We start from the raw sequence: 18269 nt of genomic DNA, 5'->3' as shown, positions 1-18269 counted from the left end.
TGTGACTGTCTCTTTCCAGACCAGGAGGGCAGGGTTGGGTCTGATTCAGCACTGGGTCCCTGGCATCACCTGGTTCAGAAGATGTTTGCTGACTCTCTCTCCCTGCAGCTCTGTCTCTCCTTTGTCCCTGCTCTGTCCTGCTGTCTCTCTGCCACTTAACTAAGTTTCCTGAGACCTTGTCATGAGCTGGTCCCTCTGCCTCGAATGCTGCTCTCCACTCTGTTAGCGTGGCAAACTCCTACTCATCCCTCAGGACCCAGCACCCACTTCGTTCTCTGTGAAGTGACCTCTGATGTCCCAATGCCCCAACCCTCCAGTCAGGGGTTTCTTCTCTACTTTCCAGCCCAAGCACCCTCCTTATTTACTGCCCTGATCTCTCTCAGGGCTGTGTCCATTGTCCATCTGGGCCCCAGTCTGGGTCCCCCATCAGACCTAGAACTCCTCAGGGGTAGGGTTCTCCAGAATCATCCAGCACAGAAGAATGAATTGCAAATGTTTGTTGAGATTACTTCTGCCTCTGTATCTGTTTGCATGAGCTGGCCCCTCTGTCTGGAATGCTGTCCTCTTTTCTGTTCATATGATGTGCCTTGAGACCTGTCACCAGGTTCTCCTCTTTCTGGCACTAGCCCCCATGTGTCCCTTCCCCAACTCGGGCTCCTCTTGTACCTGCACATCCCTGCATCATAGGCTTATGGCTGTCTGAGCATGGATCTGCCTCTCCCATCAGTCGGGGACTCACCTCCATGGCCCCAGTACCCAGCGCATGGCCAGGAACATAGGAGGATCTCAGTGAACGATGGATACCCATGTGTTTGGGAGGTGGGGCTGCCAAGTGGCTCACAAGACTGGGAGTCATGCTCCTGACATGAGCTCAAGCAAGTGCCTCCACCTCTCATTTGCTCACCTGTCACATGAAGATTGTACAATAGTCTACCTATGCTGGGCGACTGTTGTTTCCCAGGTACTCCATGCTCAGCTTGTTAAATCCTGACCACGACCGCTGTGAAGTAGGTTTTGTCATTATAGTAGGATTTATTTTCACTTCTGACTTACAGGTGAGGCAATATAGGTGCAGAGAGCTTAAGTAACTTGCTCAAGTTTCCCCAGAGGCTAAAAAGGTAGAGCTGGGATTCGAACCCATTTGGCCTGGCTCCAGAGCCTGGACTCCTCACTTTTACAATAACTGCCTCTCAACCCTCTCATGATGATACTAATAAAGACATCCTCATAGCTCCCTGCTGGAGCTGGTCTCAGGCTGGGAGGGAGAGCACACAGGGAACGGGGTCACGGGGTGCTGGGGCCTGGCTGGTGCTCAGCAAATAATATCTATCATCAGGTTCGCTCCTCATGAGGTGCAGGATGTGGCTGCTTCTCCCCATCCTGGGATGCTGAGGACCTCGCCCAATTTCTCCCAGGCCTGCTGAACAGGTGAGGGTGGGGTGTCGGTTGGGAAGTGGGAGGGAGAGGGAGACAGGAATGCAACTCTTATTTGACATAATTTCCCACATTGCAGGGGCTGAAGCAGCGAGCAGAGGAGTGTGCTCTGCCCCCAGCATCCTGCTCATGAAGAGGCTGGAGGGGCTGTCTACAGGGAGGCGGACAGGGGTCTTCCCAGAGTGCCAGCCAGTAGAGAAATTATGAGGAGCAGGGCCAGGATGTGAGGTGCCAGGGAAGGGGTGTTGGCCAAAGCGATGGTGAAGGGCTGGGTCACGGAGCCCCCGTTGCACAGGTTCCCCTCACAGCAGAAGCCCTGGAGGTCGATGTCTGTCCAGGGGCTGGTGGTGCCCGTGACGGTGCAGGAGGGCCGGTGGCAGGTTCTGATGTACACAGGGACCGACATATTGTCTAGGGCGGGGCCGGGAACAGTGAGGAGGGGTCAGAACTGCAGGGTCCACAGACTGACATCTGGCCTCCCTCCTGCGGCTAGGGCCCTGCCTCCTCCCCGGTCCAGGGTCGTGCCTCCTTCAGACCAGGCTATGCCTCCCCCTCGAGGGGAGCCGCAGCTCTTCTCTCAGGGCCCTGTCTCCCGTCCGTCTGGCTGTCCGACGCCTCTACCCCCAGGCGCGCACCGCCTCCAGCCCTGCTGCCCTCCCAGGCCCTCACCAACGGCCATCTCGCCATTGCCCTGGAAGCAGACGCTTTGGTCCTGGTGGCACTGGACGCGCCGGGCCTTGTGCAGGCTGCAGTCCTCGGGGCGGATCCCCAGGCAGGCGTAGCACTCGGTGCCGCTGAGCGTCTGCGGGTTGGGGGCTGGCGACAGAGCGGGACTCACTCCCACTCCTCCACTCACACTCACCCACACTCACACACTCACACTCACTCCACTCACACTCACACTCACTCACTCACACTCACTCACACTCCTCCACACACTCACCCACACTCACACACTCACTCACACTCACTCCACTCACACTCACTCCCACTCCTCCACTCACACTCACTCACACTCACTCACTCACTCACACTCACTCACTCACACTCACTCCCACTCCTCCACTCACTCACACTCACACTCACTCACACTCACTCACACTCACATTCCTCCACACACTCACACTCACACACTCACTCACACACTCACACTCACTCACACTCCTCCACACACTCACTCACACTCACTCACACTCACACTCACTCACACTCACACTCACTCCTCACTCACAGGCGCGCGGCCCCGTTCTCCCGCCGTCGCGGGCGCGCACTGCACCCTGCGCCCCCTCCCCGCGCAGAGGGCTCGGAGGCCGGAACCCCGGCGTGGGGGTGGGGGGCGCCCGCGGAGGCCCCGCCCCCGCCCCCGGCCCGCCGTGCCCTCCCCGGGGCACACCTGGGCTCAGGTTGGGGATGCTGTCGTGCGTCATGAGGTCCCGGTTGCACCAGTCGGTCGTGCAGCCGCGTATCACCGAGTAGTCGGGCGGCAGCGCGTCCTCGTTCGACTCCATCTGGCCCGTGGACGGGCCCGTCCAGCAGCCCTTCTGGACCACGGTCACGGGGGCGCGGTACCCTGCGGGCGGAGGCCACGGGCCGCCGGCCTGACGCGCGGCTCCGGCCCCTCGCCCGCCCCTCCCCCTCCTCTTCCTCCGCGCCCCCCTCCCCGCCCTTCCCTCTCACCTTCCTCCTCCCTCCCGCCCTTCCTCTTCCTCCCTCTCCCGGGTCACACGCCCCTCCCCGGGCCCCCTCCTCGCCTCCCTTTCCCCTCCCCCGCTCGTGTCTCCCTCCCCGCGGCACCCTTTCCGCCACCTCCCATCCCCCACCCCCCCACCCCCGGCTCCCTGCGTCCTCCCCGGTCCTCCACCTCCCCAGCCTCAGCCTTCCCCTCTTCTTCTACCCGATTCCCACCCCCGTGGCTCCGCACCGCCCCCTCCTCTAACCCCTCACCCAGCCTCCCGTCCCCACCCTTATCTCCTGCACACCCTTCTCCCCCCTCCCCCTTCCTGCCCCTCACCTGTGTCCAGCGACAAGACCGCCTCAGAGCATCCGTGGGGACAGGAGACACTGGGGAGTTTCATGCCACTGAGGTCAAAGGGCCCGAAGTAGACGTGTTGAAAGCTGTAGCACTGCAGGGCTTGGGACGCTGAGGAGTGGAGCGGGGGGGTGAGAGGAGCAGGCCAGGGGTGCCACTGTCCCAGGCCCTCAGGGCTCCACCCTGCATATGACAGCCACGCGGGCCAGGCTGTCTCTGAGGGGAGACCGGCCTTGTTGCCTTGAGAGAACCAGGGTCGTGGCTGTTCTGCCTGGTGGCAGAGTAATGGCCTGTCTGCATCTGCCAGCCCAGTTTTCTCCCCCAGCCTGTTCCAGGTCTTAACTCTCTTCCAGGAACCTCTCTAGAATTTAAACAGGGGGAAATGATGCACTCCCGCTCTGCCCAACCCTTTGAGATGTTCAGTTGCACTTAAACGCCACTGATGGAAAACAGACGCTCCAGTGCAGGCAGCGGGATGTGTGGCCTTGTGCTACACACATGCTCAGCCAGCCCCAGCGACGCACGCAGGACCCTTTCCGTAAACACTGACATAAATGCAAACGGGCAAAACTGACAGGCGCAGAGTATCCTGAAGGCATCCACATCCATTCACACGCAAAACAACTACCCCCAGGCCCTCCAGGAGAAACCAGACCGAGGCGCCGCACCATGCACACGCAAAATCCTACTCACTGGCAGAAAAACGTGGGGCTGTGGAACCAATAACCCCACACAGAGACCCAGGAGCACAGGAAGTCATACCCGGAGAGGCACAAGTACAGACCCAGGTATCACAGGCACACAAGTAGAGTAGAACACAATTATGTAGCTAGAGGTACACAAAAAAGACCCACAAAAACGTGCTATTTAAAAGATACGAGACACATGGAGACACGAGACACAGATACACAGAGCAACAGACACACATACACACAGAGAAATACAGACCTACCAGTCACAGAGATGCACAAATATAGACACGGATGTACAAAATTATACACGCATCTCTTTTATTAAAAAAGTGACGTAAGAGATAAACACACCCATAAAAGCATTTGTTCAAACACCCAGACATCAAAATCTGATACAGAGGAACACACACAAGCACAGAGAACCACAGGACATGGTGACACATTGACACACACACAGCCCTGTCTCCCACGGAGGCGCACACACACCAAGTCAGTTGTGTGCAGACTTAGCCTCCTTCCCACCTCTTGAAATCCTTGTCTTTGTAACCACCTCAGCCAGATGAGTACGTCCTTTTTCTTACCCGAATAGGGGGAAGGGGTTGCCTGAGGAGGAGGCCAAGGTTCCCTGACAGTTTTGGAAAGAGCACCCATTGCCCCCCAGAAGTGCCCTCGAATGCAAGGGGTCGTGGGCATTGAGGATGAGAAAGGCTGAGGTGGCAGGAAGAGAGAAAACGGAGAAAATGACCGATGGGGAAGAGAAATGAAGAGGACAGTCTCAGGGCCTCTCCACCACCAAGACCCAGGAGTCCAGGCCCCCAGCCTCCTCCCTCAGACCCAGGAGTCCAGGACCCCACCAGGCCCTTCTTGTCATTGGACTCAGAAGCCTGGGTACCTGTGAGGCAGAGCACAGATCCATAGAGGCAGAGCAGGATGGCTCTGGGGACACCCATTGCCAGGTCGTGGAGCCGAGTGGAGACACCGTGGACAGTTTCTCCTGCTTTGATTTCTGCTGGGCTGGTTCTCCTGCAGCGCTCCAGGCATGCCAGCTCCCCAGCCTGGCAGGATTCCTCCACCCCCGCCCTCCCTCTCTAGGGTTGGTCTCCTCCTAGATATTCATGGTAGGGACACAATGACTCCTGGGCCCTGAGGAAGGAGGGGCTGGGGGGCTGGGGACCTGGACTCCTGGGTCTGAGGGGACTAGGGACCTATAACCCTTAATTTTGGAGGAACCTATGTTTTGCTAGCTCTCTGCTCTGTTCCCCACTCTGTGTTCTAGTCTGAGGTTGGCACTCATGGCCTCTTGACCTGTCTTCTCTTCCTCTACCCCAGCACACAGGACCCACAAACTGAGACACACACAGCCTCCAATCCTGGGGCCAGCTCTTCAGACCTGGAGATGCAAACATCACCCCTTCCTGGAAGTTTCTGGGACCCCTCTATCCCCACTCACCCACCCACTCCCAGCATCACGCAGCTCCCTGTCTTTCAGCCATGTTCCTCCTGGGATGGGGCTATCGTCTGTCTCCCCCATCAGGCTGTGAACTCAGAGGCCTCAGGGGATGTTTGCCAGGTTGTATCAATAAGTGAAACAATGTGTGTACAAACAGAGGGGGTGGGGTGGGCGGGAGAGAGACCCGGAGTTATACATGGGATGTAGAAAGACAGCAGTGTGGACAGATGTGAAGGCAGACACACAGACAAACCCAGACACAAAGAGGGACACCCCGATGAACAGGGCATGCCCACAGAAGGTATTTAAAACATGTGTATTAGATTATTAAGTGAATGAATTTAAAAAACGGGATGAGATAGAGACACAGGCAGACAACCGGAGGGACACACTCTCCCCCGAGGACACAGACAGACCCATGTGGACAGTCAGACATAGGGCCGATGGGGACATCCAGGTGGGTGTCCCTGCAGGCAGTGGGAGCTGGGGCAGAGACCCCAGGCCAGCCCTCCTGACCTGCCTCTCTTCTCCTTGCTTGGAGGAGCTGCCTCCTGGGATCACAACCACTCTCGGGAACCAGGCACATGCGGAGACCTAGAGTCACGGGCCCACATGGGACAGAGTTGACATAATCTCGGTGACCAGGACAGCCTTAACCGTCCCCTAATCTTGACTAAATTTTCCACAGGTTTCTTCCTGACTCTAAGTATAGGCCCCCAACCTTCCTTTCCTTAGAGCATTTACTTTAGAAAACCTGTCATTGCAAATTCTTTGTCCCTTTGAAATGTAGGTAAATCTCCCAGCCTCTTGTCAGTTTTCCAGCCCAGGAATGCCTTTCTCAAGGACCTGGGAGCCATCCCTCTGAAATGTCATCATCAAGGAAGGTAGCACCCCTGTCTCCCAGCTCCATAGGAGGGTAGGACCTTGAATAAGTGACAATTAGCGAGCAGAGATGGCCTAATCACGAGAAAAACATTTGACTCAGGAATGACTCAGGGTGCTGGACACATCCATGGACCACGCTCCCGCCAGTCATCCTCCAGCACCTTCTACTAGCCCATCCAGGCCTTAAAAACCTTCCCACCTTTTGTTTCTGTGGAGTTGAGTTCATTCCCTCTCTCCTATTGCCATGAATAATGTTTCCTGTCCTCTTTTACTTTGGGGCAACTTTTCTTTGACAGCAGACTCCCAGGCACTGTGGACACTCACCAGGGTTTCAGACTCTCACAGGCATAGCCTCCCTCACCCTCATCTTGCCAAATCCCTGCCCCTCCCATTAGGCATCACTTCCCCCAAACTGTTTTGCATACAAATTATTACTCCTGTTTCTCCCATCCCTGCCCCAGGGGCCATGCTGGAGGCAGCCTATCCATGTTGCACTCTCATCGATGTTTCTATGTTTCTCTCTCTCCCTTCCCCTTCCTCTCTCTCTAAAATCAATAAAAACATTTTTTTATTAAAAAAATTAATACAATTAAAATGTAATGACTTATTATCTACATATTATTTTAAGATGTTAAAATTCTAAAATAAAATATTAAGCCTATTTTACATTTATCAAGAAGGAAAGATAATCAGGACAGAAATTGGAAAACAATTATAAAACTAATTAAGTAATTGAATAAGCTTTTGTGAAAAATAAGATGGGGAGGATTTTTCACAGCTGTTATTTCAGCTGAAAGTAGTTGAATCCAGATCTGTTAATGATTGACTTGAAATTACCTCCCACCTCCATGTAAACCATGAAGAAACATTTTTAAGAAATGACTGAGAGAGGTAAATAAAGAAGTTTTTCATTAAATATGCTTTTTTAAAAATATTTTTTTATTGATTTTTTAGGGACAGAGGAAGGGAGAGGGAGAGAGAAACATTGATTGGTTGCCTCCAGTACTCACTCCGGGGACCGGGAATCAAACCAGCAGCCCTTTGGTGCATGGGATGACACCCAACTAACTAAGCCACACTGACCAGGACTAAATATGTTTTTTGCCAATCCAATTACCCAGCCATCTGATCTGAATATTAGACTATTAGATTTAAACTCTTAAATTTTGAATATTTGGATATCCAACTCAAATTTAAACTCTCAAAAATGATTCACTTTAAATAAGAACGTTGAGCTTCCAAAAGAGTGTAATGATAGACAGAAATGTTGTTTCACCAAATTCTCCCAACTGGGGAATAAAAGATCAGATTCCGGTAACTTTATTTCACCTCAAAGGATACTGTAGTTAATCTATTTCAAACTCTGGACATGGAAAAAATACTGAAAAAGAGAATGAATCGAGTGTGGTGGATGCTGTGGTTTGCCACCAGGATCTGTTCAGAAATGAAGGACTTGCTTCTCTCAGCTGGGGCTCCCCACTGGGGATTGAGACCAAGTGCCCTCACCTGGAATCGAACCGGTGACCTCTAGCTGAATGGGATGACACTCAACCATCTGAGCCACACCAATCAGGGCAATAGTTAATTTTTATACTGCTGAAATTTTAAAGCAGTAATAAACAGCTGCTATAATAATATAATTAACAGGCTATTGTGTAATACTCTCTAATTTCCACCCACCTACATTCTTTATGGATTACTAATGGTAATTGTATATTAGTTATTACATAGCGATGACGTGAGGTGACAAGTGAATTTTTGTTTAGAATTCAATAGTTCTGGTCCGTTACAGTAAATAACTAGCAGAAAATATGAACTGCAATATGAAACATTAAATGCAGCCAGTGCACAGATACCAGTAGGGATTTCTTTAAAAGATGCTCTGTGTACCAGGTGGAAAAGCAGTTCCTTGTTTAGAAGCACAGGCTATTTTAGATTATATGAGATCAACAAGGTCTTCCCAGTTTCAAAGTGATTTCTCCTTGGTCATTTGAAGAGCAATCAATGGTAGCTACCAACCCTGTTAGAACAAGACACTTGACTGCCATCTGCTGGACTAGTCTTGCAATAAACTAGAAATCCCTGCCGTCAGCAAAATAACACACTACACAAAAATATTTTTAAAATATTGTTTCCAAAATAATAAAGATGTCTGTGATGTGACTGGCACCTCCTTAGGTAGAGTACTCTTGTGCAGTGGCCAACATGAACAACTGTACTGGGTGACTGCGGAAAGCCACACAGGTGGGTGGGGCAGATGTTGGGGGAGGGTTGGCTCATGACAAAGAGGAAGACAGGAGTCAGGGTGCACCCTCCCAGCACATGGATGTCTTCACTAACTCAGAAGCTCACCAAACCCCATCATTTAGGGTTTTTAATGGAGGTTTCATTATGTAAACATGATTGATTAAATCATTGGCCAATGGTGATTGAATTCAAACTCCAGCCCCTTTCCTCTCTCAGGAAGTTTGGGGTGGGGATGGGCTGAAAGTGCTAACTCTCCAGTTACCTGGATCGTTTTTTCTGGTGAAGACCAGCCTCCATCCTGAAGCTATCTAGGCCCATCACTGCCCACAGAGAGTTATTTTATTAGCATACAAAAGACAGTAAATTCCAAACTGAGTTTTAAGAGCACTGTGCCTGGAACCAGGGACAAAAACAAAATATATATTTTTTATTATATCACAAACAGTTTGGCGTTAATTCTATCAGAAATATAAAGCTATTTACAAATTTAAAAATTAAAATGGGGGAAAAGTTTTCTTCCAGTCATTAAGTAAAACGTGAGCTAAAAGAGCCTATAAAGAAAATCATTTAGTTGAGACAAGTAACACCTGCAGGGACTTAAGATTCACTTAGCTGTGTCTCATTAATGCAATAGGCCATTTCACCATAAGATACCCAGTTCTGGTAGGTGGGTTTTGCAGGTGAAATGAGGAATGTTTGCAGGCAGGCCGAACAACGTGCGGTGCACAGGAGACTTAATAAATGTGGCTTTAGCCCCGGCCGGTGCGGCTCAGCAGGCTGGGCATCGGCCTCACCGTCACCTCCCTCAGCTGCTCGTGAGCCCCTCCAGCGCCTCCCTGCCCCCACCCCAACCGCCGGCCCGGGCCGAGCTCGCGGAGTCCTCTCCACCTCGCCCGGCGTCGACGTCTCCTTCCCACGCCCTGCTCACGCGCGGAGCCCGAGAACCACGAGGACGCTCTAGGGGAACCTCAGAAACCAGGGTCATTTCCCGCCCGATGGCCCCTGGGAAATGTAGTCCAGAGCCGGAAAAGCTAGAGACCCCGGAAACCCAATGGCCTAGGGCCCGCTCCACCCCGGGGGCTTCTGGGAGCCACGCCAGTGCCGGAGTGCGCAGGCGCTGAACCTTGTTTGGCAATCACGCGCGCGGCCTCAACTGTCCGAGAAAACTCTTAGGGGAGGCGGTCCAGCCGAACGACATTGAAATCAGAACTAAGTTTTCAGGAAGGGGAGATGAGGTGAATGCCGGGCGGTGACTCTCTTCAATCTGTGATCTTTCAGTTCCTCTCAAAGTCTCCAGGCTCCTTCCTTTACTTGGGGACTTGGCAATGCCAGGAATTCCCTTCCCCCTGTCTTTGCCTAAGGATTCATTCGCAATTTTACAAACAGCGGTTTAATAATTAATTTCTCTTACAGGTCTTCCTTATATCCATATTTTAATCATGATCATCCATCACATGATTTGGGCTTCCCCCAAACCTCTTTTTCTTATCACTCATCACATTGTGTACTTTTATGTGTTTTTAGTATACAAATTATTCTATGTCTGTGTCCACTGGTAGAATAAAATGTTCATTAAAGCAAGAATTTTGACTCTTAGATTGTTCATTGATAGCAGGGGTTGGAAAACTATGGCCCACTGGTCAAATCAGGTCCACTGCATGTTTTGTAAGGCTAATGAGCTAAAAGTAAGAATGGTTTTTACATTTTTAAGTGGTTGACAAAGGAAAGATGAACATTCACTGTCCATGAAGTTTTATTGGAATACAGCTACACTGGAATGTTTCTATATTGTCTGTGGCTGCTATCCCATTGCAATGGCAGAGTTGAGTAGTTACAACAGAGACCCTGTCTAAAATACTTATTATCTGTCCCTTTTCAAGGAAAGTGTGCCAACTCCTGCTCTACACTCTAGAGACCAATGCCTAGCAGATGATGAAATCTAGTGGTCCAAGTTCGATGTGTCACTAAGACATCAGCCATTTACTTAAAGAGCTGGGCTTGAAAAAAGCAACCCTTCTCCCAGCAATAGGAAAACAAGAGGCCCCTGTGGATCTAATAGGCAAAGAGAATCCCTGGATGCTGAAAAGTCACCTTTGCCTCAGCTCGTCAGGCAGTGAATTTCGACTGGTGCAATTGCAGAGGTGAGGTGAGTAGATTGTGGAGTTAGGAGAAGGTGGCAGATGAACTGTGAGCACAGGCACGTGGGAGTGAGTCACTGATGCTGTACTTCCACAGGTTCTGCACATGAGCCATGCAAGTCCCTCTGCTCCACTCATGTCATGTCACAGAGAAGCTTCTCTACAAAGTACATTGGTCTCTCTGGATTTTTCTCATCAAGGGCTAGTAATTGCTCATGTTATTATTGTTAATTATTATTATTTTGAACCTGGGCCGACAGTTTCTCAGGGATATTCTCAGTTTTCCCTGCAGACACTGTCATTGCTACCAGTGACATTATAATGGTTGCACTGGTGGGAAATGGGACCATAGTGTCCCCAAACTATAACTGGGCTTGGGGCTTTCTCACACCCCCATCGCATGAACCTTGGCAATGACAGGCTCACCATCCAGGTATCGGAGTTCTGTTTGGTCAGTATGTTTTTCTTGTCCTCCTCTTAGAAAGTGTCAGGAAAAGTAACTTCGGGTATCGGAGCTTTATCTTGAAATCCTAATATGTTTTCTTAGTTGGGGAAGGGGTGGTGTGTCATATTAAATCTGAAGTTTATAAAGAAATCTGTGGCCCTCATGATTTTTCTGTATCTAGTTATCTGCTTTCCCTTCCTTTCTGTTCTTGGCTTCCTAAGACCTCCTGGTCATCATGTCTCACTATTAGACTTGCCAGAATTCTACTCCTTTCCCTTCCAACCTTTTAAATCTTTTCTTTAAAATTGGGGACCACAGCACCTCCATTTTAGGAATATCGTAAGGAATAAATAAAGTCATATACATGTCTGGCTTTGAGCATGGACATAGAAACTGTGGGTTCATTTTTTTCTTGTTTTCTCTGTGGTCAAGATTGGCTTTGGAAAAACATTCATAAAGAGCTATCCCTTTGGGCAATGAGGAAAAGGCATAACCCTCTTTTCTTCAGGATCCTCTTAGACCACAGGAAAGAGATGTAATTGTTCACTCTGAGTCTCTTAAGGAGAGACATATTCCTTAATTGATTTCCCGTAATGGATATAAAGCCACCCATTGACCACACCAGAGCAGAGCCTGAGTCCTAAATTGGGCCATAGCATTAAGACAAGAAATCCTGAGTTAGGGGTCTAATTCTGGAAGGTTTCCTCTCAGATGCCCAGGTCTGACCCACCCTGCCCTTGGTGCTAGAGAGGAAATGAAAAACACCAGTGAGCAGACATGCCATGCCAGTGCAGGGCCCAGACTGAATATAGGATTGTTTTTTAAAATGTTTTTACTGATTTTTAGAGTGAGAGGAAGGGAGAGGGATAGAAAGATAGAAACATAGATGAGAAACATCCATCAGCTGCCTCCTCACACCCCCTACTGGGGATGGAGCCCAAAATCCGGGCATGTGCCCTGACCAGGAATCGAACCTCAATCTCCCGGATCCTAGGTCAATGTTCAACCACTGAGCCACACCGGCCAGGCTCAGCTAGGCTCTTAATCTTCTTGGATAACCCCCTCCACTGTCATGTCACCTGGGATATGGTGATCTAGTGCTATGGATATTGGGCCAGTAAATATCCTCTAAATAGAACATAGGGGAGCAGCAAGGGTAGGAAATCAGAGGTCTCTCTCCAAAATAATCCTCTTCTGTTCTCATCAACAAACACGCACATAATATCCTTCTTGATGTTTAAAGCCCATTTATATCTCTAGTAATAGTCTTTGACCACTATCAAGTTGTTCGTTCTTCGCTTTTGTCTTGGCCATATTTGCAAATATTAGTCTCATATATCTTTCCTATTTTATCAAGTATAGTTACTTTTATTTCTATTAATTTATTTTTTATCTTCAAGGCTATCTCCCTTCTACTGTATTAAGCAAAATTTAGCAAAATGCATGTTGACTTTAAAATGTTTTTTGCACAGTTTAGAATTATTTCCTCAAATTTATTAAATTAGGCAGGCTGATAATGTTATTCAGAGTCTCTATATTCTATTTATTTTTATATGGACTTTAAATACATAAAATGTTTGAAGTATTATACAACTGTAAATTTTTTTCAAGAGTTGTGTTTGTTATTTTGCAATCCTAACTGGTCCTAGAAATGCCCAGGTACCCCAAATAAACTTAGTTAAAATGGATAATAGGACACAAAGTTGTCCACGCAATGCACTGTAGCAAGGCTTTTCTTAGGTCACATAACGATAATCGGGGAAAATGTCCCAAAGGCAGAGAGAAGACTATTTTAGTTCTCTCTTTTGAGGAGAGAACTTCTCTCCAGCCTTGTCCCTACTCTGTTAATGTTCCTATTTTTACTTATTGGTCTTCACTTCTAGACTCCGTGGCATAAGCAATTTTAATTCCTTGGTTCTGCGAATGTCTTCTGAAGAGGAACTCACATTATCATCCGTGTGGCAGCAAATTGGTTACTGTGCACCAGCTGCTGCCTGCTTCAGGGATGCTGACAGCGCCAAGGTATACTACCTCTATTGATTTTTGTAAATGGAGTGACATTTTCAGGCAGATACGTGTTAAACTCCACTTAGTCTCCTTCTGTTTCCTAAAGCTTTTTATGTCTAAAAAGGCAATTATCAATTTGAAATCCTATAGGATTAAGCCATTAATGTGAACAGAAAAACCTAGTTTTGTGGAGACTACACTGAATTAGAGGGTACCTGCCCAGTCAATGGAGATGACACTGCCTGGCTCCATCAACCATTCACCATCAAATACTGGCCAGCATCATAGCACTTTCTAATTTTTAAAGGGAAACAAAATCTCTGCATTGTTTAAAAGTAGGCATATAATCTAAAAATTTTAAACTACAGAGTGGGGAAAAGAAGTCATAAACAGCCCATTTTCTGCCGTTATGTAGCCTATGTTTAGAAAAATGTTATTCATAAATTTGTATCCACATACCCTAAGTAAAATGCTAGTAGGTCATATACAACTTGGAAGAGAACTAGTTTACTTCCCCAAAGTAGTTTCAGACGTATTTATATATCCAATAACATGAAGTAGGATTTCGCAAATGTGAAAAAAGGTGGAATTTGTTAATATTACATTTGCCACACTAAGGAAAATAATACGCACACTCTCTTTCTCTCCAGATCGTCTGGCTTTGAATAAAATAAGCAACTTCCGGGCATTGACATTATGGCTTCTAGTGACTTGGTAATGGGGACTCTCTTCCTCTTCCAGACTGGAGTTGGGCTCCTAGGAAATTCCTCACTCCTTTATTTTTATATATTGACTTCACTCACTAAACATACTAGACCCATAGATCTAATACTCAGCCAGTTGGCCTTAGCCAACTCCGTGGTCCTTTTCTCTAAGGGAACCCCCCAGATACTGGTTGCTTTTCATTTTGCATATCGCCTGGGAGAAGCTGAGTGTAAGGTTAGCCTTTATGCTCACAGAGTGGCCCGGGGTGTTTCTCTCTGCTCCACCTGCTTCCTGAGTGCCTTCCAGGCCATCACCATCTGCTCTGGTGGTTCCACGTGGGCAGAACTCAAGTGGAAAGCTCCTAAATTTGTCCAGCCCTCCTGTTCCCTCTGTTGGGTTCTTCATCTCCTGATAGCTATTATTGTGCCACTGAAAACGATTAATGCAGGGCATACTATAAACATTACCAGCAAGAACTTTGGATTGTGCTCTCAAACAGAGCCTGAGTCATCTGCGACCCCGTTCTATGCATTCCTGTTTTTCTTCCTTGATATTTTGTTTTTGGGACTCACGGGTTGGGCCAGTGGTTCCATAGTGATCTTCTTGCAAAGACACAAGCAGAGAGTCCAATACATTCACCACACCAGGCTCTCTCCCAGAGTATCCCCAGAGACCACAGCCACTCACACTGTCCTGCTTCTGGTGACCTCATCTGTTTCCTTCTATTCTGTCTCCTCCATCTTATCACTTTACGTGACTTGCTTTGTCAACCCAAGCCTGCTACTGGTGAACATCACTACATTCCTGGCTTCTTTTTTTCCAGCTTTCAGCCCCTTTGTGCTCATCAGCTATAACAGACAACTCTTCAGAACTTTGTCGGTTGCAGTAAAATGAAAATCTTCAAATAGCCCTTTTATGAACAGCTCTCATTCATTCAACACATTTTAAGCACTCAATATTCGATGACTGGGGCGGGGTGTCTCCCTGTAGACTCATCTGAAACTTATCCTGGTGATTTTTCAATGTGAGATTTCGCTCCTGTGATTTAATTTAGTTTTCTAAACTCATTTCTTATTTTCTCTTTGAATATTGCCTTCCAATGCAGCAAATGAGGTTTCTTCTCCTGCAAAAACTGCACAACCCTCCTGGCCAGTGTGGCTCAGCAGTTAAGTGCCAACCTAGGATCCAGGAGATCGAGGTTCGATTTCCAGTCAGGGTACATGCCCGGGTTGTCAGCTCGATTCCCAGCAGGGGACCTGCAGGAGGCAGTGGATCAGCGACCCTCTCTCATCATTGATGTTTCTATCTCTCGATCCCTCTCCCTTCCTCTCTCTGAAATCAATAAAAGAAAAAAAGACATATAAAAAATTTTTTTTTCAAAAACAAAACACTATACAACCCAAGAAATTACCCTAATGAAATGAGCCTATCTAATAACCCTCATGGAAGACCCACTTGATAGCTGCTCTGCTACACATGATTTGAATTAGCATTTTAAGGCCTCATTCCTTAATCAGCTAATGACCAGCAGGCATTGAACTTTGAAGATGCATTTAGAAGGGCATCAGTGAAAATGTGGAGTAAGGGAAGGACTGAATATTTTATATAAAGGATTTGCTCTTAGTTATGCCTGTGAGAAACTAGCAATGAGATTGTATTTTTAGAAAAAGGATCCTTAACTTTAAGAGATACTAAGGTATTTATGAATGAAATATGTTGGATTTGCTTCAAAACAATATAGGATTGGGAGAAGTGGGTAGGGGTAGCGATAAAACCAAATTGCTTATAAATTGATAACTGTTGATGCTGGTGGTAGGTATATGAGGATTCATTATACTCTTCCATAACTATACATGTATATACATATATATTAAATATATCTTTATTGATTTCAGAGAGAGGGAGAGGGAGAGAGATAGAGGGAGTCATTGATTGGCTGCCTCCTGCACAACCCCCACTGGGGGTCGAGCCCACAACCCGGGCATGTACCCTGACTGGGAATCGAACCTCAGTCTCCTGGATCCTAGGCCGATGCTTAACCACTGAGCCATGCCCGGCCAGGCAAAATATATTTTTAAAAGCCAATAAACAAATTCCCCTCCTCTCATGCAGTCCTCAAAATTGTTGCCCTAGCCGGTTTGGTTTAGTGGTTAGAGCGTAGGCCCACGGACTGTAAGGGTCCCAGGTTCAATTCTGACAAAGAGCATGTATCTCTGTTGCAGGCTCAATCCCTGGCCACGACGTGTGTGCGGGAGGCAACCAATCGATGTGTCTCTCGCATCAATGTTTCTCTCTCTCTCCTTTCCACTTTCTCTGAAAAGCAATGGGAAAAATATCCTCGGGTGAGGATTTTTAAAAAGATTGTTATGGTGGTTTTTTTTGTATTTTCTTCCATTTGAAATATAACTTAAATCTATGGGAAAAATATACTTTGGAGTATTGTTGGGATTGGAACTAATTTATGTAGTTTGGGAAAGAACTGAATGTCACCAAATTTAAGTGTATACTCATAGGTTCAGGGCAACTTTTCCCATTTTTAATAGAGTTTCTATTAAGTTTTTCTTTAAGTATTGCATATTGCAACTATGATGTAACAAATTAACTTTTTCTTTCCTAACAGGTTGCTGCTGGTATTAGAAACTTTCACTTTTATTATTTAATATCTGGTTGCTACTGAATTCTGAATAATTCCAGTTGTTTTTATTTGGTGATCCCTTTTCTTAGAAAAACAAAAATATCAGAGGTACAATAAAATGTTTACTTTACCTATAATGATTATTTTTCCTCAATGAAAAAACATTTATTGCTTTTATTATGACCTTGTATGGGAGCTCATTAAAAATTCAAGCAGGATCAGACTGACATCATGAAGATGGCAGAATAGGAAGTCCTGGCCCTAGTTCCTCCACAGAAACATGGATTTAACAATGGTACTTGGGCCGAAATACTTATGAAAGTTCCAGAACCCAGTTAAAAAGTTGCAAGCACAGTCCTGGACAGGTGGCTCATCCTGTACACCAAAAAAGGTTTCGAATTCAATACCAGGTCAGGGCACATGCCCGGTTTTCGGCTCGATCCCCAGTAGGAGGCATGCATGAGGCAGTGGATCAATGACTCTCATTATTTATGTTTCTATTTCTCTCCCCCTCTCCCTTCTCTCTCGGAAATCAATAAAAACATTTTTTTTTAAGAAAAGTTATGCTGATTTGCATTTTTTCCCATAAAACATCTTTGATTCATTACAAAATATCTAAATATTATGGCAAATAAGTTGCCAATCTTTTTCTGCATCTTAAATTTGATGCTCCAAGAAGATGTAATAACACTATTTTGTAGGTAATAAAACCGTGGATTATTGCATTATCATCACTATATATTTCCTAGGCATATATAGTGGCTGGTAGTCAGATAACCAAACTAACACATACCAAGCTAGACAACACTGTACTGTTTTTCAATCCCAGCTGGACAGTGATCCACTTTCATAATCACCATGGTATGCACATAAAAGAAATGCATATAAAAAAAAATCTCACAAATATTACGTCATCTCCAGTTACTGATATTACTAGAAACACACAATGTGACAGACCTCACATCTCTGTCAGTCCCTACAGAGACCTTCGCACAAATCCCCATGGTCACAATATCCGTTCACAGTCAGTCATCACTATTGCTTTCCAACAGTGGCATATAACCTCCAACAAAAACTGCCTTACACATGAGGAGACAATGATTCACAACGGCAGAAACTATCCCATGAGTATAAACAACTCCACGCAGGGTCCCAGACAACCAGTCGGACCCACAATTTCACCCAGAGCAGCACAACCCATCCGTTCCACTACCAGACCCTGCCCCAGTCTCTCGCACCCAGGTACGCTCGCGGCCCGCTCAGGGTCATTCCCACGGACTTCACCAGGGATGCCTTGCTCACTGAGGCCTAAGTCCCTGATCACCCTCCATCCCCATTTTTGCCTGTTCTGGACTCCCGAATGCGTCCCTCAGCCTTCGCTGAGAACCTTTTAATTCGCCCTTAGCCGCGCCGAAGACGCCTGAGCTGCCCGGCTGGCCCCAGCAGGGAACCGCTCCCAGCAGCAAAGCCTAGCACTCCAGGATGGCTTCGGGCTAAGCGCCTTTGACGCTGGGCCGAGTTGCATCCTGGGAGCCTTCTGAAGGTCCCAGCTTCCGGGAATTGGCCTACTGTGGACTACGTTTCCCAGAAGCCTCCGGGCAC

The 18269-nt window shown here is 47.5% G+C and overlaps 1 protein-coding gene across 1 annotated transcript; it reads right to left on the bottom strand.

Annotated features, from left to right (window-relative positions):
• Positions 1–1009: 1009 nt before the first annotated feature.
• LYPD5 (LY6/PLAUR domain containing 5) lies at positions 1010–18178 on the bottom strand. Its single transcript, XM_081118210.1, has 5 exons — positions 18055–18178; positions 3446–3574; positions 2828–3004; positions 2104–2250; positions 1010–1845 (listed from the first exon to the last, which is right to left on the bottom strand). Exons 2-5 carry the CDS (start codon positions 3507–3509, stop codon positions 1586–1588), a joined length of 648 nt encoding a protein of 215 aa, XP_080974336.1. The 5' UTR covers positions 3510–3574; positions 18055–18178; the 3' UTR covers positions 1010–1585.
• Between the last annotated feature and the right edge of the window lie 91 nt (positions 18179–18269).

Source organism: Miniopterus schreibersii (assembly GCF_964146895.1).
Source record: "Miniopterus schreibersii genome assembly, chromosome: 18".
Lineage (NCBI taxonomy): Eukaryota > Metazoa > Chordata > Mammalia > Chiroptera > Miniopteridae > Miniopterus > Miniopterus schreibersii.
The sequence above is the reverse complement of the archived record's forward strand: the minus strand, read 5'-3'. Positions and strand labels throughout refer to the sequence as shown.

What these genes read in the sequence shown, in the direction of transcription:
- LYPD5 (XM_081118210.1), bottom strand. Translation starts at nt 3,509, where the DNA reads ATGAAACTCCCCAGTGTCTCCTGTCCCCACGGATGCTCTGAGGCGGTC. An exon ending in CATCCCCAACCTGAGCCCAG is followed by an intron (nt 2,251 to 2,827) that starts GTGTGCCCCGGG and finishes CTCTGTCGCCAG; the next exon opens with CCCCCAACCCGCAGACGCTC. An exon ending in CAATGGCGAGATGGCCGTTG is followed by an intron (nt 1,846 to 2,103) that starts GTGAGGGCCTGG and finishes GCCCCGCCCTAG; the next exon opens with ACAATATGTCGGTCCCTGTG.